This window comes from Botrytis cinerea, chromosome 16, assembly GCF_000143535.2.
Source record: "Botrytis cinerea B05.10 chromosome 16, complete sequence".
Lineage (NCBI taxonomy): Eukaryota > Fungi > Ascomycota > Leotiomycetes > Helotiales > Sclerotiniaceae > Botrytis > Botrytis cinerea.
The window spans coordinates 756,485-782,384 of record NC_037325.1 but is presented as its reverse complement, the minus strand read 5'-3'; the positions used below and the strand labels follow the sequence as shown (position 1 = coordinate 782,384).

Sequence of the window (25,900 nt, the reverse complement as noted above, 5' to 3'; positions counted from 1 at the left end):
GCAATTCGTCTTTGTTTAGCCATTGTGAATCGTATCAAAATGTATGACTGTATTCAAAATCCAAAATGCATAAAGTACCTTGTAGAGACTGAACGGCTTTAAAGTACGTACAGCAAATAATGTACAGATAGTATCTTCAAAAGACAAAAATAAGTGAATTCATAGCTAAACAAGTCAGATAATACTGGAATAAGTTCAAAAATAAAAGGTACCACTGCTTCGGTTATTTATCTTTAAGTTCGGAGGTTGTCTAAACATAAACAACAACTAGAGAAAGAACCACTGGGATCCCTTCAACCTCACAACTCTCAAATTTCTTTGCACTGGCTACCATTACAACCATGGGAAGAACCAAATCAACACCTATCGATGCAAGAAACTTGGAATGTATGAACGCGGCTCGAATAATCCCTTCCACAAACTTCATCGGTATTAATGCTCAGGAGAATCGCGCTGTCAGATGCATAAGGGGGCCTCCATTTGTCACCTTCAGTAACAGCGGAGCCATAAACGACATTTACAAAATTCACAGAAGAGCTCAAACTAGCGACGATATCAATTTCAGGACAAAATGGACTTCACAAGCCTTACTCCGAGAGGAAGAAAACTGGATTGCCCATCAGTACGCAGATGGGGTTCCTGGAAGCAAACAAATGATAAAAGACATCGCCAAAGAGGATGGATTTTGCGCGCAGCAAGAAGGAAGAATACAAAAATACATGGAATCAAGTGACGAAATCACTCCACGCCTTCGCCGCATTACGGATAAAATACGACGTCGCCCAAAACAACTAGAGCTTCCGCCAGTCGTCGATGGTGTCAATCGGCTTGCGGATCGGCTGAAAGAGAGGGAATTCAATGGCCAGACATCCTTTCTTAAGTACTGGCACAATGATTCTCGCCAATATACTGAGTTGAAAGGCAGGGCTAAAAACCTTTCGGCAGAGTATGCAATTAAGGTGCCTATGGAAGATCTCGAGGTCGATGAACCATATTCTTCGGGAGGAAGTAATTATCGTCTAGCACTTTCTCCGAGACAGCGCGCGCCTACAATATCACCTCGAGCCTGTGTCAACTGTTATGATCGACATCATGGGTGTGACAGAAGTTTGCCTCGTTGCTCTGTCTGCAGCGCAATTAATGCATACTGCGTCTATCCCACTGTAAGTCCTCCTGGGTTAGATCATCGCGATTTGACAGCTGATATGTTCTTTGAAGGTTACTGCTAGAGTATCTCCAAAGAAGCGGAAGAAGTGGTAGCTGGATATGTTTGCATGGGTGATATGCATTGGTTTTGTCAGCTATAGGGATTTCCTTGGGCGACTAGATTGCTTGTAATATGTGTTGATATTAGATGATTATGGAGAAGGGGGAGAAGGGGTGGACAAGTCATATCGTGCATAATCTTAAGCAAAACAACCTCGTCTCCGAGGGGAACAGCTTATACAGCGCATTGAGTTTTTCACGAGTAGCTACTCACAAGGAGGAACATGTCCGGCAGCGTACAAAAATAGTAGTAAAATCTGAAGTAAAGCGTTCATCCTCATCATTCCACTACACTAGCTACATGTAATGCTCCCAGTGGTATAGCCGTGAGACGACCAGATGGTAAGCCCTGGAGAGCAAGAAGCTCGTCTAGCCTGTAAATTGAGGTGGATCTCCTGTGAGATTGAGGACTTGGTGAACAGTCCACTGACAGTGCCATGAACTTGAACATCAACAGGACTTCGAAATGTTGACATACGTATATACAACAGCTGTGTTGACATTTGATCGAAGTGAAGCAATGAGGTTGAGTGACTTGGAGTGAAGTTAAGAATCTAGCCTCGGGATGTGCCGCTACCGGGGACCTTGAACCATTTACCAATCATGCAAAATAGTCACCGTATAACAGGGGATCTGGTATCCTCGTCGTCTCATAGTAAAGAGATAGCTTTACGACAATTCAATTATTTGTCATATTTCACTGTTCTTTGGTCCTACAAATTCTCGGACATTTAATTTATTATTTCTAAGAGCCATGAATCTCAGCTTAAGCCGGTAGTAACATCATCATATCACGAATTCGAGCTCTACTTAGCTAGGCGCATCACATCCAAATGTTCTCACAATGCTCGATCAGCTGTCGCCCGTTGCTCCTGCGAGAGTACGAGTTGTGCTGCTACCAATTGGGCAAATCAAACGTGAAAGATTTCTGAGCTTCGTAGAAAGGTTGCAACCTCAAAATGTTGTACGTTTGGGAGATATCAGTCCAGATGGACGTCCTAATAGAAGTGAGAATTGAACTCTCCTTGGTGCGCATTTGGCAGCGCTGACAATTAGCAGATATGTTCTCCCCATTAGCTTTTCCTCTAGGGATGATTGTTTATGACCTTACAACACATTTCCCACCCTCTACCCACCTCGCGTTGTCTCCTTTTGAATTATACAGAGAGCCACTCGTTATCATAGCACTTGCGGATGGTGCCGAGCTTGAGCATACATCCTATAAAGGGGTTTCGAGGAAGAGTCCCAATGGCACTGGGGTATCACGGTTAGACCAAAATGTGCGGAACTTATACCAAGATTTGGAGGATTTGAGAGATAGATACCCCAAGGCGCTGGTCCACCAAGTATTATTGTTCGACCATGTACACGAGAAGCCTGCTACAGCCTTGCCAGAAGGCCTAGTTGCTATACCACCAGCTGCTGAATGCGGTTTAACGACAATGAAAACTGTTATGTGCGACATATCTGCTTTGCTGCTTGCGGAGATGACGACACTCGCAAGGTCACTCCAAGCCTTGACCACGATCGAGTCACCCAGTCAATCAGGGAATAGGCCGTACAACGGAGGATCTTGGGGTGGAGGCTCGCCCGATGGATCCTCAAGACGGAACTCTCAATTTTCAGTCCCTCAACAAGACTCCAGATCTTCTTCTCCCGCCAGCGCCGTTGATCGTGCAAACTATCGAATGTCGATGCCAGTAATTCGATCAGCCTCGGACTCTGGAAAATCTTCCCCCCTAGGCCGTTCTGGCAGTCCTGCGACCGGTCTCCGCTCTGACTCGCCACCAACCTTCGATAATATAATTGGGGATACTGGACTTACATCGAAAAATTTACCTTCTCGACTAGGCACTCCTAGTAGCACAAAGATCAGAGATAGTAGCAGGGACAGAGTGTCAATTATAGGATTCGGATCAGGAAGCACTAGTGAAAGATCAAGAAATAAAGGGAAAAGTCGTGTTGGCATTGTCATTGGGTCGATGTATATGTGCGCAGGGCGGTGGAGTGATGCATTACGCGAGCTTGTCGAAAGTGCCGCTATTGCAAAAGCAAATCTTGATCATTTATGGCATGCAAAGGCACTTGATAACATTCTTGTGAGTATGCTAATGCTAGCCTGGGCTGGTTTGGACTTCCAAATTCCACAAATCTGTTATGTATCTGCAGATAAAGCCCCGTCTTTAACGTCAGCTCTGGAGCCAAGAAGCCCCGCGAGCAATCGTCTAGTCTCGCTACAGAATCTGGCAATTTTGCTTCCAGAACTGTTGGATAGAATCTTAAATCTCTATACCCGTGCTGCGAATAATAATGGGGAGGCTATGCCGCAACATCCATTTTCCGAAACTGTTATTCGATATGCAAAACTTTCTTCAGCTATGCACATAGGCGGTGGCCAATTAAATAACGAAGTCTTACAGCTAGTTGTTCTCGGAACCCCCTTTCAAAAAGCCCCCAATCTCGCGACGCCTCGTTTGAACATACAACCTACCCGTGGAGAAATTCTTAAAACCATACTAAGAGCATTTCCTGTATATTCATCCTCTGAAAATATCGTTGTTGTGGATCGAATAATAATATTGAGCGGCATAGCTTCAGTTCTCGGATCAATGGGATATAATAGGAAAAAGGCTATGGTAATCCGTGAATTAGTTTCAGTATTGATTCCAGCCCTCGTCCAAGCTCGCCTCAGAGGAGCAGCCGAAATGGGAGTCCATCCAGCTGCAGGATTGGCAGCGCTGAGTGCGAACGGGAACACCAACGGTGCTGGGGCGCTTGAACTTGGTGAAGGTGATATGGAGAATGGGGTAGACTCGTTTCTCTCGTTACTAGGTCAAACTTATGGAGTTGTAGCTTGTAAAGCTACTGCCGAAGATGCATTTGATGATTCAGATGAAGCAACTATTCTTAGGATACTTGATGATTCTTCGATCCGCTCTTTTGGAAGTCAAGCCTTGAAGATGGAGGTTCTGAGATCCTGTATTAATCTTTCGGAAGCATTGCCGGATTTCCAAGGTGTTTTGAAGTTCACTGCAGATTTATTAAGAACTGCTGGTAGTGGTGTAGCACCGGGTCCACGAAGTGAAGATGCATCGCCCAATATGAGTCGTGAGGAACAGATTCGTCTGATGACTAACATCACTCGGACGCTGGGAGCTGCCAGAAATCTGGGGGTTCATGAACTTTCCGCGGAGTACTGGGATGAATTCTTGGTACGAGGCGTTGAGCTTGAGCCTCTACCTCAATCGAGAACCCCAATTCCACACACACGGGGAGAACTCCCTGATGGAGAGAATATTGCTACAGCAAGAGAGATAAATCCTTTCATATACAATCCTTTCTTACGCCCACTAAATGCCTCTATTGTTGATCACATCATGGTTGCTGGTGAGGGAGCTGTTTTCAAGGTTACTTTGCAGAATCCATACGAGTTTGATGTGGAAATAGAAAGTATCAAGCTGGATGCTGATGGGGCAGGCTTTGAATCTGCCATACAAAAGACTGTCATCGGGCCCTACCGAACACAAATTCTCACCATATTAGGGACACCTAAAGGCCCGGGGTCTCTCAAAATTACTGGCTGCATTATTAAAGTAAGGGGATGCCGAGAACGGCGATTCCCAATATTCTCGGATTCATGGTCACCGCAAGGCGATGTCAAGATCAAGTCTATTGGCGTGGCAAAGATATTCGGCCAGAAGGCTCGCCCTACAAGTTTTGGCTCTACATCATCTAGTGGGATACCTTGGGGTGTCACACCTCCTCTGCCAACTACTGTAGGATTGAATGTCATTGACAAGCAACCCATAGTCGCAATAAAGTCTACTGATCTATCACAATCTGCTTTGATGGTATTAGAAGGGGAACGCCAAAGGTTCTCTATTACTCTAGAAAATCTTTCGAAGGAAACACCTGTAGATCTACTACTATTCTCTTTCAAAGACTCTACTCAAGCGCCACTACAAACAGCGATGAGTAACCGTGAAGCATCACCAGCAGAGCTATATGAGTACGAATTAATACTGGCACGCAAACAAGCACTTCGGTATATTCCAAATCCTGACCAGAAGCCATATATCGAACCTGGTGGAAGGGCCACTTTTGAGTTAGAAATACTGGGAAAACCCGGTCTAACAAGTGCCACTGTTCACGTGGACTATGCTCATCTTGGTATACCCCAGTCAGAGGTTGAAAATGGGTTTCATACTCGTCAAGTGAGTCTACCACTTACAATAACCGTAAACGCAAGTATAGAGCTGGCACGAATGGATGTTATGCCATTTACCGGAAACTTACCCCTATCTTTGTGGTCTAAAATCGACGGCACTGTTGCAGCTGACGATTTTACACCGCAAGATCATTGTTTACTAATTCTTGATCTTCGAAATGCTTGGCCAAGCAGTATCCATGTCTCGATAGATATTGAGAAAGGAGGCAAAATTGAAGAGGAAGTGGTCCCGGGTAATACGTCCCGCATAATGTTTCCTATCCCTCGGATATATTTAGAAAATCCAACTGCCTCTATCCCAGCTCTTGACCCCTCGCGACAACGACAGTTCGTCGTAAGCGCAGGCCGAATTTCCGCAGATTCAGAACGAGCCACTCGGGAAGCATTCTGGTACCGTGAAGAAATTCTTAAAATTCTTAAAGGGACCTGGGAGACGCGCTTTGGCGTTCGTCGCAAAGGAAATATAGAATTACGTGGTCTTCGTCTGAGTCAACGTGTTATCGACGTTATCCGAATTGAGGACATTTCGATTGATATCTTAATCAATGATGAGCCAGGTCCAAAACACGACATCTATACCGACACATTTTCTTCGATAACAGTACGCATCAGCAATCGATCGTCTAACCCTATTCATCCACTTCTTCGTCTCCAACCGTCAATTCGCAATCATTCACTCACTCAAACTCTCGATCTATCCAAAAAGTTTGTTTGGAACGGTGTGTTGCAACAAACTCTCCCACAAATTCCTGGGAACGAACACGTCGAACTCAATATCGGCATGACACCGCTTTGTAGGGGCGAGTTTGAACTCAGTGCTTCAGTCGAAGAAGTGAGATTGGTTGAGACGCCGAAAGAAGAAGTCACGGTTAAAGAAGGTGGGAGAGCCAGAGCTGATACGAAAAATTTGATGGATGCGATGTTGGGGGTCAAGGAGAGGAGGATCTGGCATTCGAGAGAACCTTCTTTGTTGGTTGTAAGGGATGAGGATGATGACTCTGAAGATGAGGAACAAGGAGATGCTGACGATCAAGATAAAAATGATGACAAGGTTGAAAGTGCTGAAGATGATCAGACAAACACATAAATGAAGAGCGAAGGAGTTGAATTGTATTGTACTGATGTCTGTAGATTTGCGGTGTATTAAGCGTGCATTTGGAATTGTATCGGAGAGGAGACGAGATGAAAGTAAAGCAAAGAAAGACACGCAGTGATGAGAACTCAATACACGTTGGCATTTTTTTTTTGATATGAATGTTCATTGCGTGGGTGGCTCGGTGGGTAGGGTATAGAAAGAGAAATAAAATGATATGAGTATTGGAGAGGTGCTGTCTGTGTTTGGGAAAGAACGAAAGGGATTAATATAGATAGATAGGATGGATGGATGAGATACCATAAATGATATGATGTATGCTTATGATACTTTTTCTTTACTCTTACTTGTACTTGTACTTTGGCTGGGACTTGAATCTCAATTCTGTGTTCGCTCGAGACCGAGACGCGAAGAAGGGATGAGATTGAGATTGAGATTCAGTTTGAGTTTGAGTTTGGGGGATTTTTATTAATTACCCATAGTTACATATAGTTACATATAGTTACATATATATATGTAGAAGGAAATGTAGTTTGTATCTATCAAATCGATCAGTTCCTCGCAGCCTGTGCAGTGTGCTGTATCAGGACTTAGGATTCGATTCACATACACGAAAATTCCCCATTATCGATGAATTTAGTAAAAGCGTGTTGTATAGTTATATACTAGAAATTCAGCAGCATAAGCAACGATACAATTTCTCACATTGCTCGATCTGATGTATAAACACGCTAATGATATGAACTGCACAATTTTATAACTATCCTTGTCAACGAAGACATTTATTCTAGATTCTAGTAGTAGCCGAAGCCACCCATTCGACATGCAATAAAGCAATCATACAATGAATTTTGACCCTCCCATTATACAACACCAGAAAATAATGTATAGCTATATACAACGCACACACACACAACATTAAGCTTATTTTATCGTCCACAACGAATTCCTCAACATCCATATCCATTTCCGATCCTTTAGAGAGCTCCATGTTGTGTGATGCTTCCCTGGCTTCTGAGACCGCCTCTGGTAGATTCTTCCGGCGCCTTAAAATTACGCTCCACCAAACTTTTAAGCTTTTGTGCCATAATTTGATGCTTCTCTTTTGGTTTATAATCGACTGGAGGTTCAAAGTCGGCAAAGCCGGTTCGGAATTCTAATTTCCTCACGTTCTTCAGATGCCTCAAAGTTTTGAACAAGCCACAATCCATGAAAATTTCTGTGGCGGCAATATTAGCCTCAAGATCTGCCATATCTTGCTTCTCATCCATTTCCTCCATTTCTTCTTCATCCTCTGTATCAATTGATTCGGCATCTAGACGTGTCTCGGCCGTAACTTCGACAAGCACGTTAATGGTGAGCTGATTGACGACTGAAGATTTAGATAAAATCTTGACAAAGTCCTTGACGAAGGTCAAATTGCGTATGTAGTTGCGAAATCTGGTTTCATCTTCAGAATCAAATTTTCCAGTCTCGACATCGAAAAATAGTTGGACGTTCTCGGTATGTTCTACTTCCAACGCACAATCGAGGACAACCTTTTGAAACTTTGCGAACATGTGAGGCTCCAACCATCCACCCAAGTCCTCTTGATCATACTGTATTGTGCCACCTGGTAGTTTTTTCGCGACAGCTGTGAGGGGGTTGTACCTCCAAGGATTCTCACCGAAAATGGTACCCATTCTGAAAGCCTTGTTGCTGAGAAAGAAAAGGTCGTTGCAACAGATGACGATAGTGGCTTCAGTGAAAAACATGGAAGAGGCTTCTTCGTATATTTGTTTGTTAACTCGCAAGATCTCAGGCCACATGCGATATTTTACTGCGAAGTCGGTTCCATCGGAGCTTGTAGAGTTGGTTTCCCACTTCCCTCCGTCTTTTGTTCTTGTAGCCGTTCCTCCATCTTCTAAGTTTACAACCTCAATATCGTCAGGTGCAGGCATTGCCGGGTCGACTTCGTCGAGAATCGACTCTGCTTCGGGATTCGACGGGAACTCTGGATCATCATCCAATTCGATTGTACCTTGTTGCTCCGCCATTGACCACAATAAAGTTCCCAGCCCATCGACACCCCCGGGTCCATCATACTCTATCTCCATATCTGAATTATCGCCATCGAATGAAATCGTGTCTTCGTCGCTCCAATCATCCGATGAACTATCGTCAGAACCCAAGTGGCCACCGCTCCTTCGCCCGACGAAAACGTACTTCACAGGAAGAATCAGGTATCGATATATCTCTAGTCGAATTTCTACAATCTTTTGTTAATCAATGTGTACAAGATAAGCATGCCGAAATATTACCTTTCGGGAGAGAGAGAAGCATAGATGGCATATCTGGTGTTGGAGTGGCTGCAGGATGATTTGCATAAAGTTGAACTTCTGGTGGTAGAGGCATTTTATTTCCGCTTTGAATGCAACGGTCAAACTCTTCTTTCTGTTCACTAGATGCTTTGCCTTCTGCCACGATCTTTGCCAGTGTCTTTAACGCGAGATCCTTTTTTAAACCTTCCACTATTCCCTTTGCCATCTCGACTCGGATACCATCGAAATCGTTGTTGGCCATTTTTGAGTACTGGAGTACTGGAATGATGTTTGGGTGCACAAAAGTTGGAGAGTAGAGATTGAAGATTGAAAATGATTTATGACCTCAGAGAAATTCTAGATTAAAGGTTACCGCGGGGTACTTTGGATTAACCTGATTTGGCAACGCGTCAAATTGACTGTGGATAGACGAAGGGGAAGATGGAAGGCGCCATGAGGGTCACTCGAGATTGGGAGTTGAGGAGTATTTTATATGCGAGCCGTGATATATGTGTCTACTTTGAATCTAAGTATGCTTTCACTGCGACAGTCTGTAGCTGGTTCCTGTATTGTGAACTTGCTTGAGAAGGGAAATCTACATTCTCGATGGTAGTTACCAGTGTCGTGTAGAATCCATCCCGTACTCACCCATTTCATTCTAAGACCCTACGGCCAGGATGAAGCACATATCAATTGCCATTTTACACATCAGCTCAACAGGTACAGCTAGTACAAGACCATATCTATTGTCATGCTTTCGAAGGAAGAACGAGGTCACTGTGCCGAATGATATATCATGGAGATATTCTTACCTCGTGTCCCTGTTTCTGGAGAATGCTCATGGAATTAGATGGATGATCTAGACACTAAATATAAGTCCAAAGACAAAATCGATTTGCTCAGAAAGTAAGTGATGAGTTTCAGGTATACCATGATATTCGATATGCAATGGCGGACTTCCTGTATGAATATCAAGATATTAAACATGACATGGATTATACACGTAATTTCACAGATTCACTCCACGCCGTCATTTCAACACATACCTAGGTACTATCTACCATCATCGTCGACGCGAAAGAAAGAAGAAGAAATCGCCCTCATCATTTCAATCTTCCTCATCCGCTTCCGTCCAGATACCTCCCTCGACCACCCCAAACTCTTTACCTAACCTCCCATGCACGAGCGTTACCCTCGGACAACACCACTCCGGTTTCTCTCTTCTCATCTCCTTCAACTCCTTCATGATATTGTTCAAGTAATGCCCCTCTGGCTGCCAAGTATTGAGATCCTCTCCTTGAGCCTCCAATTCCAATTCCTGTAATCCGCTCATGTTGGATATTGCTTCCAAATTGTAATGACCAAAATATGCCCCGTCCGAAACCACCAACTCCATTTTCTTTATCCCATCGCGTTCTTCTCCATCCAAATAAGGGATAATCCCATCCGCAAGTTTTATGGTGTCGGTGCTAAAGTTTATGTAGATGTAGGATGGGGAATGCTGCGTACGGAAGAGGGGTTTGTAGTGGGCGAGGGCTTCGGCGCGAGATTCCTGGCAGATGTGTAGGAGGGAAGGGATGGGAGTTGGTGATTTGAAAGACTTTAGGTAGCGGCGGCGGGTTGAGATAATAGTGGCCTTCTCACAGTCTATTTTGACGGTGCGAGCTTCATTGAGAAGCATGCCATAGATCTTGAGACGGAGCTCATAGGGAAGAGAGGAGAAAAGGTGAAATTGAGTCAATGGAGACGTTGCCATTGTGGCGATGCTTTGGTGTCAAATTCGAGTTTTGAGAGAAATCAATCGTGATTGAATGTATCGCTTTGGTTTTTGTTATTCAGCATGAGAGCTTCCAGCAAGTTGGAATTGTATTCCATCTGAACTCGACGTCTCCTTTGATTGATTATCGTTTGTAGTGTGCACAGAGATGGGTGCTGATGGGTGGCACACGCTGTACAAAAAAGCCGGCTTACCAAATCATTTAAAATCAAAGATAAGAATAAATTAGTCATTTAATACTATGAAATTCAAATGCAAAGCAATTTGAATATTTTATTATTATTTTTTATCAATTTCAAATTTAAATATGAATAGATTGATTTGATATAAAATTTTGAAAAGGGAGCACTGTTTGAGTCTACCGGTTTTTTCGTACAGTGTGCTTGCTTTGCATTTTGGGACCGATACCGAAACTAGGCCTAGGATATAAGCGCGAATGCCTACCATTGGCGGTACTTAACACACAGAAAAGTTTAATATCCTTCAACCTTTTCCCTATACTTGTTCATTCCATCCTTTCCTTTTCACTTCCCATCAAAGCTACATACTCATATGTGACCCTCGTGAAGTGACACACGGCAATCAATGTTATAGCCGAGTGCTTCCATCTTTACTCAGGGGTAAGCAATGATGCTTGGTCTCACGAAAAGGTCGCATCGTGCAAAGTGGCTAAAATAGACACCGAATGAAACGGTTCCCATCACACCGTCACCTGGCTAAGATGCCATGCATTCACCCTTCGGGAACAGGCAAAGATCACAGGCATCATTGCGAGGGTGGTACCACATTATGCAACCTAAATACGTAGTGGTGGCTGTCCTTAACCAGAATGCCGGGTCCCCTCCAAAACCTAGAGCTCCTTCAAAGTTGCGGGGATTATTCTCAGCTCAGTCCTTTTCCTCATATATTGAATTTGATTGTTTCGCCGTTTTTTGCTTTTTGTATATGCCTTTCAATACTTTATCAACTTAGGAATTTCTTTGGTGCTTTGTTACTTTGGTAAGTATGTTGTGGATAAGACAGCGATATCCAGCTGAGTATAATTTCCAGCCCCCCGGCCTTGTCTAGAGACTCCCAACACCTAGTTCTCTATGCTGCAAGTAAGTCCTCCTAGATGGTTTGATTTTAACAATAGAGATGCTATAATTAAACAAAGAAATCTAGCCTCAGTGCAGGTCTCTCAATATTAAACTCGGGGCATAGACTTCCATCTCGATTTCTATTCGGGTCCCCAACTTCCACTCCTATCAGAAACCACACAAGACAGAACGTTTTGGACAACAATCAATAAAGCCTCGACATATCTTGCTCGCACGCAAAACTAGATACATCCATTCAACGAGAGTATACGATGTTTTATGAGTAATGGTTCGTCAATTCCAAAAGGCACGTTAAAGTCTAGAGCCTTTCCAGCCGAGAAAGGTTCCCGCATATTGGAGGATTTCATGAACAGATACGGCGGACTATAAGGGACTTCCTCATCTCTCATTTATCAAAAGACTATCAAGTTGGGTCGGTGGGGCGGTTTGAAATCTTGAAAGTCTTCAATCTACAGGGTGCTCTGCTTAGCATGCTAAGACCATGGAAACGGATTACACAAAATTGTCCGAGATGTCCAGAGCTCAACTCCATAGTCCACAGCCCGACTTATAAAAGGATTCAGGCGCCACTTCTGTCACTTCTTGAAGAATCTCTTGAGTCATATAATCGTCTAGGCTGTTTGATAATACTATCGAAAAATCTCTTGCCTGGACATTTAAGAACATTTGGAATATGCCACTCATCTGATTATCTGGGCTAGTTTCGCACGTCAAAAATCCTCAATTCACGTGGGACTTGAAAAATCGACCTTCTTGTATGATTACATCCAGTCCTTCGAAGTCACTGACATGAAAGTTTCGCTGGCCAAGGCTCCACGTTCCTGTGGAGGAGAGAGAAGAAAGACAGATGCGTTTCATGGAGTTACTGATTCATCCTTCAAGCTTTAATTATGAGCGCAAGTCCATTGCATACGCCACAGCGAGATAAAACTTTGACGGTCAGCCCATGCCTGATAATACTACTCTTCACCTCTCATTGACAACAAATCATGGCAATCTGGCGGGACCACTATCAGAAAAAGGAATCACTACCAACGCTGGGGGTTCCTCAAATATTAAGCCATGAATGATGGACTAATGCGGTGGGAGATTATGCATCTGTCGTGAAGCTACTTGTTTCCAAATGTGTTAAAGCGGAACTAAAGATGACGCGAGCAACGCGGATGGGCCAAATTAAGACGTTTTAGCAGCAGTAGCTTGAATTGGTATGATCACAATTCTAGAAGCTTATGAGGCTGCTGATAATACCTGAGATTAATGTGGGAGTACTTTCGGGAGCTTCACATGCTTGAAAAGCCTCACCGTCTAAGTCAAATTCGGTCAGAGGTGCTTACATAAGTGCGCTAAATAGTTGTTGACATGAATACGTCACAGCCAATAGCTTGTTAGTCTATTCTCACAACTTACAACCTTAGAACTTTGTACCTACTACCTTGGTGGTAGAGCCATTGAAATCGCAAGAAGGCTTTGAATTGAATCGACGATCATTGAATGCTGAGTCGTCATTCTACACAATACCTACTACCATGACGTTACTCAGTATCTCCGCCGGCGAGATTTCTGTACAATCCCAAGCGATGACACCCGACGAATTTAGCATGAAATCTGGAATCAAACTACATTTCACGGCATAACTCAGTTTCTCCATAATCTCCCAATTCTGCCTCTTCGATGAGACATTTTCAGTCGTGGAGCAAAGTGCGCCAATGGTTTCTGCAGCATCAACTTTGTTCAATCTTTACGAGCCACCCAATGAGAAACCTGAATTTGCCTCTACGCGCTGCAGAAAATCGGCCATTCCGGAACTAATCAAGGTACAAAATTCAATTCTAAGTTATCCAGTAGCGTATTCTGACCGTGCAGTTTATTGTCAAAACCTTCAGATCTTGCTAAAAATCTCTTCAAACCAAAGATGGGATTACAATGCAAATTGATAATCCCGAGAGGTAAATGATTCAACGGCAGCTCGGCAGGAAGTGATAGAAGTTGACATAAGCGTTGCTTGTATAAGCACTAGACTGTAATACATGTCAATAGATCCAATCGAAGAATCTCATGTCTTGATCGCAGCTTCGGCTAATACGCAGGCACTCATTGAAATTCCAGGTTTGTCGCAATGGCTACTACAGAAGCTCATCCTAATCAAAAGTTTCTGTATACGAGAAACGAAATCTACCCATGCCCATGTTCGATCCCATCATTTCAAAAATGTTCTTCAGCGACCAGCATCACATTAGTAGTTCTGCAAAGTGAGGCTAGGATGACAGCAAGTGATTCCTGATTGGAAATCACATCACCAAGCATTTTAAAACCAGCTGATACTAAGTCAAGCGATATCTAGATTATCCAGTGTATTAAGGCTTAGCTTGCCATACATTAGCCCAGTAGGCTGGTGTCGATCCACTTCCCACTTTTCTATACTACAGGTTGTTTCTCTTCATGGACCGCTGGGACCCAAACTTAACACTATTCCTTCAACTTCGATTAAATATAAGAGTTTTAGCCTGTTACCGTCTTATATTCACTAAAATATTATTCGTCCTTCTTCATCCGCATTCGCTCTTCAATCATCCTTCGACCCATTTCTGGTCATAAACGGATGGGATCTTCTTTTGCTCCATGTTGTAGATGAAAGTGTGGACAGCCCCATGGGCCAGAAGCTGTTTGTAAGACAGGTTTCATTAGCGACGCAGGGGATATCATAACTTGGGTTTCGTATGGCACAATGCTTGCAGAAAGATCTAATATCTCATCTAGTTTTTAGCGTTCTTAAGCCGTCTTTTCAACTTCAGCTCTGCTGGAAAACCTCTTCCATTTTAGAAATTCCCATTAGTACTGCTATTTATAAGATATCCTATTTTGGTCTCTCAACTAGTGCAGAGGGACAAAAGATCAGGAGCTGGTGTTGAAACCCTCTGTCAGCGTACTCTGATTTAAGAAGTGGAGGTCGATCATGTGTAAATACCGTCTGTGCATGCATCTGCAGCTTATACAGATGTCGTTGGGCCCACCGCCTGCCTCCTCTCAATCCTACCCAAGCACGAGGCTGGGTTGGATTCACGGCCAGCGTGCTGGGCCGATTCGATTTGAATGACCTTCCTTCCCACAGGGTGCGCTGCTGCAGATTGTTGGCCGTCATCTTCCTCCTTGTTTAAACGGTCGCCATCGCCAAGTCAAGTTCCGCAACTTCCACACACTATACCCATTTCAAAGAAATAGTGGGGTCATGGGGTAGCCCCAGAATTGGAGGAAAACTAAAAATTATGGGGGAGGGAAAGACACAAACTTTAATTCACTATCTTGGCACGGCTTAGGGACAAGAATAGCATTTCACGTGAAAAATGAAAAAGGTAACAATACGACAAATTGAAACTACCACTGATCTACACACGAAATAGTCTAAATCCAGGAGCACAGTTGAACATCCAGGGTGCAGCAAAGTGACAGTCACTGTGAGCCATTCATATTTAACCATTGATAAAAATAATACCGAAGCGTCCTGCGGGAAGCACAGAAGCTTAATTTTCTTCAATCTCTTGTCTGTTGATCTTGATGCACGCGCTCCTTCCGATTGGTAGTTAATAGCGGGCCAAGCCAATTGAGTGGGTTTTCTCGGTTGATACTAGTGGAATCTTTCGCCTTAGCGATAACGTTAATTCGTGATTAGACTTCCAAACGCCACCTGCATCATTTTTACACTACTATATTCGCAATGCCGCCGTCGGCAGCTTTGGAAGAAGGTTTATCGTAAACTGTAAAATCAACATACGGTTGTAGTTGGTTTGATGGCGCAAAATGAAGGTTGATGAGATTGAAACGTACGTGATGATAGCGTCGATAATGGCACTTTTGATACCGAAAGTTAAACTCAATCTCACCCGTGGGAAACTGAACTATGCCAATATGGAAAATTCTAAAATCTCTTTATTCCTGCCCATGTGAAATTATCTTGTCTGCCAGTCAGACAACCGGCTAATGATAGCCGTACGCACATTTTGCGGAGTGGGATACGAGGGCTGAAGAAGCGCCAGTCACTGCCTCAGGCAATTTAGTTAGCTCGATCCTCTTGGTCGTATTACTGCTGCGACTCTTGAAAGGCTTGATTACGGACCATCACGCAGCCAAAATAAGGAGATGCGGAGAAAATCAACCTGGCATGGCGTGGAAGAACGATTGGAACATGAAGATGTCATATTGCGCGGTATAGACTGATAACTCGAGTTGATTTACAACCATCCGCCTTGTAATGGTACGAGGGTGGTTTGATTTAGAGCTGACGTGTGCTTATATTTGTCGTCACTTTTGACGTAAAATGCAATGATGTTTACAGAAAGTTATAGTGCCGGCTCGTGTTACGGGTGGTGCCGTTTGGAGCCCCGTTAAACTATCGCTATCTGAGTTAAACGTTATGCGCGAGTTTCAAGATTAATTCAGCTTCCAGATCTTCTGCAGGAGTGAAAGCTTATTCCGGTATGAATCCTGATGATGGATCAATTTCTGACTCTGTTATGAAGCGAGAAAACTTCTGAGTAATATGCTTAGGGAGAACTACAGTAGAACTTGGTTATACCGGAATGAAAAATGCGATCAATCAAATCCGGTATAAAGAAGATTCCGATATAAAGAATAGTAGTCTAAGCGTTTAAATTAAAACTTACATCCGATTTCAGCTCCAAACTTTGATGTTTTCAAAAAAATATTATTTGATATTAGCCAGTCAAACTTAATTATCCAGAAAAGCTTAATCACCTTAATCTACCACCAAAATCTTACAACTATCAGATTCACAAAAAAGCATCCGGTATTTCAGTTTTGTCTTAAATTCCGGTATTGCCATACAAAAAGTAGTCGAATAAAGAGATTATTCCAGTATATCCAAGATTTCAGTGTATCCCAGTCCATTATAGCTAGGTTCTACTATAGCTGCTACTAGCAATGCTTACACAAAGTCAAACCCCTTGATCAATGGCATATTTAATTTAAGCTTATATAGGAATATCACTACGTGTTTCCCATCTGCCTACAATAAAGCCAAAGCCATTATATCAATCATATGTTTGTATCTGCTTGGAGAGATTCTACGAAAGCAAGCTGAATTAGATCAAAATATTCTTCAAATCCCGCAAAATGTCTGGACATCAGAAAAGGGTACATATAAAGATGTTCATGTTGTTGACTATACCACATTTTCGCTAACTGAGCGAATAGAAACAAAGTCACTCCGAGGATTCTATCTCAGATCAGACATGCACTCGCTGCCGTGAGCGCAAGATTCGTTGTAGCCGTGAGCTCCCACAATGCAACAACTGCGAGCAAGACGATAGCGTGACATGCATTTACCAAAATCCTACCAAAAGAGTCAATCACCTAAAATCACTGTGAGTCACTTTACTACTCTCAATAAGATGAAAATTTGTCTAATTAGTACCCAGATTTGACAGCGTGAATGGAGTCAAAGAGCGCCTAATCAACATAGAATCGTATCTCGGTCGCCTTTCTAACAACATCGCACAAAATACAGACCAGGATTACTCTTCCTCAAACTCATCGACACGACAAGCGTCTGTGGGTGGAAGCTCCGATGGAGATGACGATGAAGATTATCCGACGAGCCCTTCCCTATACAGCGAAGATTTCGCCGACTTTCACCTCTTTTACAACCAGGTGGATAGAGTCGATTATTATCACGGCCCACTATCACTTTTTTTTCTCTGCAAGCAGTTTCAATCTTGTGTTGTTTCTGCAAACAATGCTGAATGCAATGCTACTTTACCTGATATGCTGCAGAGTTTATGTGAAAGGGCCGGTGCAATCGAACCATTCCCACCTTTCGGAAGCCAGCCCGTTATCAACCTTCTACCAAAACAACAATTCACCACCATTATTAGCCATTTCTTTCAGCACGTTGACTGTGAAACCGATATTTTCGTAAAGGGTAATCTCATTGCCCATGTCGAACGTATATACTCGAATAATCCTGAGCCTGGGGATGACGTATGGGCCATCTGTTTTCAGGCCATTACAGTGCTTGTTTGGGGGATGGAAATTTCTGCCCAATCAGGCAACGGTCTATTTGGCGACTTCGCACGTTCTTTCCTCCCGAGTCGAGCTGCGCTGGTTAATTCTCGATTACTGACTACGCCAAGACTTATCAACGTTCAGACTTTAATACTTCTAGTATGTACAAGTTTAATTGCACGTTGTTAATTATCACCCTAGCGAGCTAATCATTTGTCTAGAGCGTCGCAGCACAAAAATTTGACCCGCCAGGATGGGCTGAACTTATTTTCACCAACGCTTGTGGGCTTGCAAGAACCATGGGACTTCACCAAACACAAATCTTTCCCGATGAAAACAATACATATGAAACATTGGAGCGAGCAAAAGTCGTACAGTCCCTATACGTTAGGGACAAGAGTTTGTGCACTACTCGAGGTGCCGTCTCCTGGCTGCCGACCCACGATTGCAATATCGCTCCTCAACTAAGCGCTGCGATAGAACGCCAGGTGCCTTATTCGGATAAAATACAACTAGCAATGATCCAAGATGATGTTTACCGCTTGACGCACACTGCCTCATTTCGGACAAGTAAGGTTAGAAAGTCAAAAGCTTCTAAATTACTGCTATCCGTCGAACGCCAACTGGACCAATATACACAATTTTTTGGTATTCTGAATTACAAAGCCTCCTCTTACAATCCTCGCCGCTCCATGTTGACTTTGGAGTTTCTGGCTACCCGTATACTTGCTCTACAGCATGGATCTGGGCAAAAACATTCCGAACAATTACGTTCCGATGCAAGAGCCAGTTGTCTGTTATTGCTGATAGCAAACGGAGTGCAAGATCCTCAAATAGTCGATGCTTTCAACGATCTGGCTTATCAAAAGACCGCCAATCCTAACCGGGATGAGAAGCTACCCACCATTAAAGCGAACACAGCCTCATTTGCCAGTATACTTGACGCTTTCTCACTGCCAGCATTCTTTATACTGCTCAAAGACCTCCTACAGTCCTCAAATAATGACCTCGGGTCCAATGCCGATCTTGAATTATTGCGCAGAGTATCCACTTGCTATATCAACAGCACAGAGCGGATGCAGTCCAATAGCTACCACCGCAAGGTGGCGTGGGCATTCGAGCAGCTACTTATAATAATCAATTTGATGAAGAATCCCGAACAGCATCACCCGATATCTATTGCTTCAACAGCATCCATGTCTGATATAATGATGTCTCTCAATACCCAAACGGATGATTTTTTCAAGATCTCCCCACCAGACTCAATAGGAGACGGATCTATTCTCTCTTTCTCACCACAAACTGCTGCGAGCACACCTTTTTCTTGGGACATCGGCTCATCCCTCCCATCTTCATTGGGACCATACACACCCTTCGGTTCGGCATATTCTACAGATGCTTCAGATGCTGGTATATCAGATATACTCAACCAATTGAGACAAAGCGGTACCAACGGTAGCCCAGAGCAAGCTATGAAATGGCCTGAACTGGCCCCTGATTTTCCCAGGAAGCGTTTGCGAACTCACGAAGAGCCAAGTATTTCAACAGAGAAGAATGGGTCGATTCATATGAGTTTTAATACTCAAGACAAAAAGTTTTCTTCCACAAATGTAGTGTAGCAATATAATATAAATTAAATCAAATATGTCACTGTCAAACATTGCACGATAATTCAGCCACTAGAGAAGTTTAGCTACAACTATTACCAGCCTAGCTCTCAACTTTCCATCACTGGTTTCCTGCGGCAGGAACTCCACGGCGTCTAGCATTGCATCGTGACAGACTCGGAATTCGGCACATGAATTCCTAGGATTTGATAGCTGCGCTCTGCTTAGACTTGAGCTTTGTTTGAACTGAAACTTGTGCATGGAAACCTTATAAATGCCCCCCAAAAAATGGCTTTGAAAACAGATGTCCAGCCCGGCCACCGAAGCGAGGAATTAGCCGAAAAGTGGACGACCGAGCTCTGATTCAAACTAGAATGTCAGACTTCTGCTGACTCTTCCATGTATTGGAGAATATATATAGAATTGTGAGAGCTCAAGCTCCAATAGTGAACATCATAACGAAAAGCACGTGAATATTCAACATGTCTTCTATCAAAGAGCTCAGTGAGAGAATCGCTAGAAAATCAGCTATTGTCGAGAAATGGTTGGCGGGCAAGAATGCCAAAGTGTCGTTTGATCAGGAGGCAAAAGATGAATACCCCGATACTGATGGCGAATCTGAGATTGGAATGGTGCGGATGGTGGTTATTGATGACACGAGTGCATTTTGTGACTTGTTTCTTGGTCCGCGAGAGGTTCTGGCTCCGGTTTGGGGAGCTGTAAGTAATATTGAGAATTGTATGTAGTGTTGGAAAGATGGGGCACGTGCATCTTATATGCATTATCTTCCACTTCCGATTTTAGATTTAGATCACTACAGCGAATTCTACATAGTCAATAATATATGTATTCCACTAGCCTGCTCCCTTAATTGTGAGCATGGAGCATGATATGCTAAGATATGTGTCTAGGCCATTGACAATGCGGCTCAACAATTTATCTATCACTTCAATATTCTTCATGCAATTCCACTCGATGGTGAAGCGACTTATGCGGAAATATCTGCAAAGGTTGGCTTGTCTGAGAGAAAAGTCAAACCGGTTGTGCGTAAAGCAATGCTGAATCAGATGCTGCGAGAGGATGTTCCGGATCATGTTTTTCAGACTGCCTCGTCTGCTCTGCTGTTGCGTGATCATAATATGATGAATTACTACGGCTTTTTCGTTGAGCAAATTCTTCCTGCCAGTGCAAAGCTAACCGAGGCGCTGAAGAAATATAAAGACAGCACCACTGCTCAAGATACCGCACTTAGTCTTACCCTCAACACGAAGGATGTCTTATTCAAATACCTCGAGCAAAGCCCCGAGTTGATGGCTCGATTCGTCGGTGCAATGGAGGGTGTTGACAAGGATCCTAGCCAGAGTCAAAAGCACGTTATAACAAGATATTCATGGACAGAGCTTGGAAAGCCACTTTTATCAATTTCAGTTTGACTTTCTTCTCTGTCCCCTTCCTGGAAAGTTAACTCAAATTCGTATAGGTTGGTGGCTCGTCCGGGTTTTTGAGTGTAGAACTTGCAAGAAACTACCCGAAGCTAAACTTTGTGGTAGAAGATTACAAAAAGAATATTGAGCAAGGAGCTACACAGTTGTTATCCGAGTTGACCGAACGTGTCAAGTTTGTACTGCATAACTTCTTTGACCCCTAGCCCGTAACGGGCGCAGAAGTCTATATTTTGCGTCATATCTGTCACAATTGGTCGCATGAGAATAGTGTCGAAATCATTCGTCAAATTTTACCGGCCATAGAGCCTGGAAGCAAGATTCTGATGGTTGAAATTGCTGTTTCGCCATCAAACAAACCAATTCCGAGTATTGCAGAACGATATCTACGGTTTATTTTGCACTTCAAAAGCCGGCCATTCTTTGTTAATGTTTTGCTAGATTCAGGGATCTCAATATGGTTCAAATGCCAAATGCACAGGAGTGAAGTGAATCTGAGTGGAGAGGGATCATCACTGAGGCACATTTTAATCTTGAGTTGTCATGCATCCTCGTAAGAATTTCTTCATAAGAACATTCCGTGATCGGATTTGAAGACATCCATAATAGACAGTACTGACTTCTTAATGGTATAGATGCCCAATGGAAGTACAGACTCAATAATTGAGATCTTGTTGAGGCAGAATTGAGGCAAGAATCCATTAATGACTGCTTTATTGTTCAGGCTCTGGATACAGAGAAGCGTTTATAGTATATAAAGATATTTCATAGTGATCCTAGTGGTGGCTAGGGTATCCAATAGTCCGGACTGCAGTGCGACGACCAGAATCTTTTGATAGGTGAATGATTCAAGTATTAACACCTGATTCGCGTTAGATGCTGTACTGATCTCAAATATTGAAAACTTACATCCGACCTGCTAGTCTGGACCATCAACCGACCTGGCGATGAATCAATGGGGGAATTTTCAAGGGCCAGAGGCAACTTGATTACAGCTTGATGGTCCAACAGGTTTTGCCTCTACAATGAAGGCTAGTTTATTTACTCAACAGGCTCTGGCTGAGTCTCATATTCCAATCAATGAAATCATTAACGTTGTATTGTGTGACCCACGTGACTGTTTACTGTTAGCATATTACCGGAGTCACGCCGTCGATAAGTGGATATAGAACTTGTGGAATAACAACACCGTTGAGGAAGGTGACTCGTATTACAGTAACGGTAAGGTATTGGGCAGTCGGGCATTGGAGCTCGCGACACTTATTAAATTGTTAATGTTGATTTCCAAGCATTTTAACCCACACCCGCGCGGCTTACTTAAGCCGCGCGCCGTTAATTCTAAATCATGGATCTGTGCATGATGCACACTGGGTTTATTAACCTGCAGGGCCCACTCCGCCATCGTAGCCAGCCAAGAGCAAGGGCTCAAAATAGGAATGTAAGATAAGATTTCCAGGAATATTTTGAATGCGGCGCGCGGGTTTTGGGCCTCATCCCCGCGCGGCTTATAACAGAGACTCGCTGATATAAAGAAGGAGTGGTTGGCCTCCATAAGAATATTATACAGCATTTTCTCCTAACCTATACATATACCTTGATTTCATGAGATTAGTCTGTGCAAAGTTACGTTTCAATACACGAAGCTTCTCGAAAACTCCGATAAAAATGGCCACCAAAACTGTTCTCATTCTCGGCTCAGGTCCACGTATCGGCGAAGCTGTGTCTGAGAAGTTCGCTGCAGAAGGATACAAAGTCGCCATTGTCTCGAGAAAAGGTACAGACTCAGTCAACGAAAAGGGCTATCTTTCTCTCTCAGCTGATTTCGCCAACACCGACCCCAGCATCTTAGCTTCTGTCTTCGACAAATTTAAGAGCGAGTTCTCAACGGCTCCTAGCGTAGTCATATACAACGCCGGTTCCATCACTCCCCCACCCGATGCAGAATCAGCCTTGTCTATTCCAAGTGTAAGTCGCCATCAAACGAATTTCCAACCTTTGGTTTCAGCTCATAAATCCCCTCTCCATCTCAATGTTTTGAAGAAAATTTCCCCGCATCTCCCTTTAGAAGCCTTCCTTATTCACAGAAATGCTAAATTTGTTGCTCTGCAGGCTCGTGTTGCCAATGATTTGAACGTGAATGTTGTCACCCCCTTCATTGCCGCACAAGAAGCCATCAAAGGCTGGGAAACTCTGCCCGAAGAGAGCAAGAAGGTGTTCATCTACACAGGCAACATCTGTAATGTCGCGGTATTGCCAGTGCCATTGTTGTTGAACGGCGGTATGGGAAAGGCAGCCACTGCCTATTGGCTTGGTGTTGCTGACGGAGCATATACAGCCAAGGGTTATCGGTAAGTCGTTGTCTATTTTTTCTCTTCCACATCATGTTCTCCACAGAAAGAAACAGTGATTTGTTGTAGATCGTCTTCTAACACGTCCCCCCCTAGATTCATTTACGCAGACCAGCGCCAAGCGGACGGCAAGATCGCAGGCCAGGCGGTTAACGGCCCCGCGCATGCCGATTTCTACTCGCAATTGGCGGCGAGCGGCGCGGAGAACGTCCCATGGCATGCCACATTTGTGAAGGACCAAGGTTATACCAAATTTTAGATATCGATTGGCTTTATAAACAGCGCGTTTAAAATGGCCACTTAAAAAATAAAAATATTTCATCTTATCAATTCAAGTACTCAAAACAGACCTAGCTCTTTCTTTTCCTTCCTGTGTTGATTTAACTGGAGACGATCTCTGCCTTCTAAAATCTGTAATAAGTTGAATACCATCATAGGCCAGATAGATCTAAACATATTGAAAATTTAATCTGAATAAGAAAGCAATGAATTAGAGAATGAATGAATACAAAAACCGCTGAATTGACTAAGCAAGAATTGAAAACAGACAGGCTAAGATCGATCACATTATAGAAAATCGTATAATTTGCGGAAAAGAGCCCCAGAATTGATAAGAACACTTCTTAATATCCATAATAGTGTTTGAATACAATTTGGAAAACTTGAAACCGACAGTCAAAAAATCAAAATGGTTCTGACGCCTTTAAACGAGTAATACAAGAGTGATATCACTTCGAAAATATGAAGCGAATTCGCTGGCATTACCCATGGCCCTATCGCTCCACACCTTTTCTATAATGTCAAAGCCACGGCGCACAGTGCTAAAGCGGCTGGCTGGTCGTAGAGAATCTACCATGTCGCGTATCCGGGCTTTTTGCGCAGATTCTGTCAAGCAACCTACAACGCAAAATGGCCAGGCCATTGTCCGCAATAATGCTGGGGGTGATACGTGACGAGTTAACAGCTCGAGAACTTGAGCTACATGATACCGTACATCAGGGTTAGCAGGTTGCCACCCAGATACGACAACAGATAGATAAAGGAAGGTACTATGTGCCCATATTCGTGTTACTAATGAGGTTTGCCGAGCGATTGTCCGAGCTTGTCCAGTGTAGTCTTCTGCTGCAAACATGTCGTCCAGTAAGTTGCTCTCCTGGGATACAGACGCCAGATCAGATTCGAAACGTGAAACCTGCGCCTCTAACGTTTTCTTGATGGCTGCTGCGCGCTGTACCAACTCAATAACATCCAGATTGCCAGCTGCCTTGCAGTGCTTCTTCCATGCATCCAAAACAGCGATCTCACCGATCTGTTTAAGCACCCAATTTTGACACCCCACAGTAGTCTCAAGGTTAATAGGAGGGACCGCATCAATTCCATCGTTTTTACAAAGGAGGCTTTGGTGATAGTCGTACAACTTCGGACGCTCCTGCAAAGCGGTGCTAGCGATGATGTCATCGAAGATCAACAGAGCTGTTGAGAAGCGAAAAGCAGCTTGCTCAGAGCTAGATATTTCAGCTTTTTGGCCTGGTAGGATCCATGTAGGGGGACCCAGAAGACTGAGAATACTTTGAAATGTGTTGGAAGAGCTAGCTAGGTTGTCAGCTCCAACGACATCAACGACTTTTCTGAAAATTGTTAAGGCCGCATTGAGATGCGCTTGACAATTGTCAAAAGAAGTGATGGCAATCTCGAAACGTTGCAGCTGCATGACAGCAGCCATGGCGCGAACGCTACCAAGTATGTGCTCATTTTCATTGTAGCTCTCGATGATTGTAATAGAATTGCGTAACATGTTAAAAGCATCTCTTGTTTGTTCAAGTAAAGCTTCCCACATTCGATCGTCTTTGATGGTAGAAGTTCCGTGTGCCAGTGCAAAGAAATATGAGCTCTGACAAAGGATGGCTTGACGGACGACGGGGCTGCTGATAGCCAAATCCAGAATCCATGCTCGGCCGCCATGGAGTGGCGCAGGCCGATAGAAAGGAAATAGAAACGGAAGGATCCGTTCGAGGTAAAACACAAGTAGCACTGAGTCTGACTGTGCGAATGGTCTTATCTGCAGTACTTGCTTACAAATCTTTTGGGCATTAACAGGAGACGTGACATTCGATATATCTATAGAAGTCGCGCTAGTATCATTTGTATACGACCTGGCTTCACTTTGAACTCCGGATTCTGGAAGAGAGGCATTGAAACTGGTTAACTTCTGATCTCCAAGTTCGGGAATAGAAACGTTGAGATTAGAGGTAGTCGACTCCCGTTTGCCACGGCGGCGATAAGGAGCATGCTGCTTGACCTCCATTTTGATCTTCTTGGTCATGGCTTCCTGCCTTATACCGCCGTCCATCCATACCGGCTTGGCGCCATAGTTGCAGGTAGAGATGTGGAGCGTCATGCACTCGTTGCAAACAGGACGATGCTCATCGCACTTTTTGCGCCGAAGTCGACAAGTCCAGCAGCCGCGAGAACTTCTGTTCATAGTGATTGGAATCAGAGAATACCAATGACGTGCATGGAATCGAGAAGTGACAACTTATGGATATACATGCAGAAATAATTGACAATTGATGTTATTGTAAAGCAGTCCCAAGGTCAGCTCATGTTAGGTAATCCATCACGCCTAGGTACCCTGCTTTGATGCCTCAGGCATTTACAGATCGCATTCCATAAATTAATGGCAGTTTGGTTCAAGGGTTACAAATGTTGGATCCGACGAAA

General features: G+C 43.6%; 8 protein-coding genes across 14 annotated transcripts; 5 read left to right on the top strand and 3 right to left on the bottom strand.

Moving 5' to 3' along the window:
• Positions 1-286: 286 nt before the first annotated feature.
• Positions 287-1,520, top strand: BCIN_16g01930 (hypothetical protein). Its single transcript, XM_001553330.2, has 2 exons — positions 287-1,163; positions 1,219-1,520. Exons 1-2 carry the CDS (start codon positions 342-344, stop codon positions 1,258-1,260), a joined length of 864 nt encoding a protein of 287 aa, XP_001553380.1. The 5' UTR covers positions 287-341; the 3' UTR covers positions 1,261-1,520.
• Positions 1,521-1,928: 408 nt separating this feature from the next.
• BCIN_16g01920 (hypothetical protein) lies at positions 1,929-7,084 on the top strand. Its single transcript, XM_024697946.1, has 2 exons — positions 1,929-2,273; positions 2,326-7,084. Exons 1-2 carry the CDS (start codon positions 2,111-2,113, stop codon positions 6,579-6,581), a joined length of 4,419 nt encoding a protein of 1,472 aa, XP_024553763.1. The 5' UTR covers positions 1,929-2,110; the 3' UTR covers positions 6,582-7,084.
• Positions 7,085-7,327: 243 nt separating this feature from the next.
• BCIN_16g01910 (hypothetical protein) lies at positions 7,328-9,235 on the bottom strand. The gene is made up of 2 exons (XM_001553333.2): positions 8,888-9,235; positions 7,328-8,835 (listed from the first exon to the last, which is right to left on the bottom strand). Exons 1-2 carry the CDS (start codon positions 9,147-9,149, stop codon positions 7,565-7,567), a joined length of 1,533 nt encoding a protein of 510 aa, XP_001553383.1. The 5' UTR covers positions 9,150-9,235; the 3' UTR covers positions 7,328-7,564.
• A 487-nt stretch (positions 9,236-9,722) lies between these two features.
• On the bottom strand, positions 9,723-10,874 carry BCIN_16g01900 (hypothetical protein). Its single transcript, XM_001553334.2, has one exon. It carries the CDS (start codon positions 10,641-10,643, stop codon positions 9,996-9,998), a length of 648 nt encoding a protein of 215 aa, XP_001553384.1. The 5' UTR covers positions 10,644-10,874; the 3' UTR covers positions 9,723-9,995.
• Positions 10,875-16,545: 5,671 nt separating this feature from the next.
• BCIN_16g01890 (hypothetical protein) lies at positions 16,546-19,438 on the top strand. The gene is made up of 4 exons (XM_024697945.1): positions 16,546-16,912; positions 16,973-17,142; positions 17,197-17,941; positions 18,004-19,438. Exons 1-4 carry the CDS (start codon positions 16,892-16,894, stop codon positions 19,399-19,401), a joined length of 2,334 nt encoding a protein of 777 aa, XP_024553762.1. The 5' UTR covers positions 16,546-16,891; the 3' UTR covers positions 19,402-19,438.
• A 290-nt stretch (positions 19,439-19,728) lies between these two features.
• On the top strand, positions 19,729-21,134 carry BCIN_16g01880 (hypothetical protein). Of its 4 annotated transcripts, XM_024697941.1 has the most exons (3): positions 19,729-20,108; positions 20,301-20,816; positions 20,870-21,134. In XM_024697941.1, exons 1-3 carry the CDS (start codon positions 19,872-19,874, stop codon positions 21,035-21,037), a joined length of 921 nt encoding a protein of 306 aa, XP_024553761.1. In that variant the 5' UTR covers positions 19,729-19,871; the 3' UTR covers positions 21,038-21,134. The 4 variants fall into 4 exon arrangements, with proteins under 4 accessions (XP_024553761.1, XP_024553760.1, XP_024553758.1 ...); XM_024697942.1 differs by having other exon boundaries at positions 20,301-21,134; XM_024697944.1 differs by having other exon boundaries at positions 19,729-20,816.
• A 1,044-nt stretch (positions 21,135-22,178) lies between these two features.
• On the top strand, positions 22,179-23,689 carry BCIN_16g01870 (hypothetical protein). 4 transcript variants are annotated; one of them, XM_001553341.2, is made up of 3 exons: positions 22,179-22,796; positions 22,941-23,179; positions 23,276-23,689. In XM_001553341.2, the coding sequence occupies exons 1-3, from the start codon at positions 22,434-22,436 to the stop codon at positions 23,436-23,438; spliced, it is 765 nt and encodes a 254-aa protein (XP_001553391.2). In that variant the 5' UTR covers positions 22,179-22,433; the 3' UTR covers positions 23,439-23,689. The 4 variants fall into 4 exon arrangements, with proteins under 4 accessions (XP_001553391.2, XP_024553755.1, XP_024553756.1 ...); XM_024697939.1 differs by having other exon boundaries at positions 22,941-23,689; XM_024697938.1 differs by having other exon boundaries at positions 22,179-23,179.
• Positions 23,682-25,731, bottom strand: BCIN_16g01860 (hypothetical protein). Its single transcript, XM_001553342.2, has one exon. The coding sequence runs from the start codon at positions 25,659-25,661 to the stop codon at positions 23,883-23,885; it is 1,779 nt and encodes a 592-aa protein (XP_001553392.1). The 5' UTR covers positions 25,662-25,731; the 3' UTR covers positions 23,682-23,882.
• Between the last annotated feature and the right edge of the window lie 169 nt (positions 25,732-25,900).

Coding starts and splice junctions, on each gene's coding strand:
- BCIN_16g01930 (XM_001553330.2), top strand. CDS start 342: ATGGGAAGAACCAAATCAACACCTATCGATGCAAGAAACTTGGAATGT. Junction 1,164..1,218: donor CATACTGCGTCTATCCCACT/GTAAGTCCTCCT, acceptor TGTTCTTTGAAG/GTTACTGCTAGAGTATCTCC.
- BCIN_16g01920 (XM_024697946.1), top strand. CDS start 2,111: ATGCTCGATCAGCTGTCGCCCGTTGCTCCTGCGAGAGTACGAGTTGTG. Junction 2,274..2,325: donor AGATGGACGTCCTAATAGAA/GTGAGAATTGAA, acceptor GACAATTAGCAG/ATATGTTCTCCCCATTAGCT.
- BCIN_16g01910 (XM_001553333.2), bottom strand. CDS start 9,149: ATGGCCAACAACGATTTCGATGGTATCCGAGTCGAGATGGCAAAGGGA. Junction 8,836..8,887: donor GCTTCTCTCTCTCCCGAAAG/GTAATATTTCGG, acceptor AAAAGATTGTAG/AAATTCGACTAGAGATATAT.
- BCIN_16g01900 (XM_001553334.2), bottom strand. CDS start 10,643: ATGGCAACGTCTCCATTGACTCAATTTCACCTTTTCTCCTCTCTTCCC.
- BCIN_16g01890 (XM_024697945.1), top strand. CDS start 16,892: ATGTCTGGACATCAGAAAAGG. Junction 16,913..16,972: donor TGTCTGGACATCAGAAAAGG/GTACATATAAAG, acceptor CTGAGCGAATAG/AAACAAAGTCACTCCGAGGA. Junction 17,942..18,003: donor TTCAGACTTTAATACTTCTA/GTATGTACAAGT, acceptor TCATTTGTCTAG/AGCGTCGCAGCACAAAAATT.
- BCIN_16g01880 (XM_024697941.1), top strand. CDS start 19,872: ATGTCTTCTATCAAAGAGCTCAGTGAGAGAATCGCTAGAAAATCAGCT. Junction 20,109..20,300: donor TGGCTCCGGTTTGGGGAGCT/GTAAGTAATATT, acceptor ATATGTGTCTAG/GCCATTGACAATGCGGCTCA. Junction 20,817..20,869: donor AGCCACTTTTATCAATTTCA/GTTTGACTTTCT, acceptor AAATTCGTATAG/GTTGGTGGCTCGTCCGGGTT.
- BCIN_16g01870 (XM_024697938.1), top strand. CDS start 22,434: ATGAGATTAGTCTGTGCAAAGTTACGTTTCAATACACGAAGCTTCTCG. Junction 23,180..23,275: donor TATACAGCCAAGGGTTATCG/GTAAGTCGTTGT, acceptor GTCCCCCCCTAG/ATTCATTTACGCAGACCAGC.
- BCIN_16g01860 (XM_001553342.2), bottom strand. CDS start 25,661: ATGAACAGAAGTTCTCGCGGCTGCTGGACTTGTCGACTTCGGCGCAAA.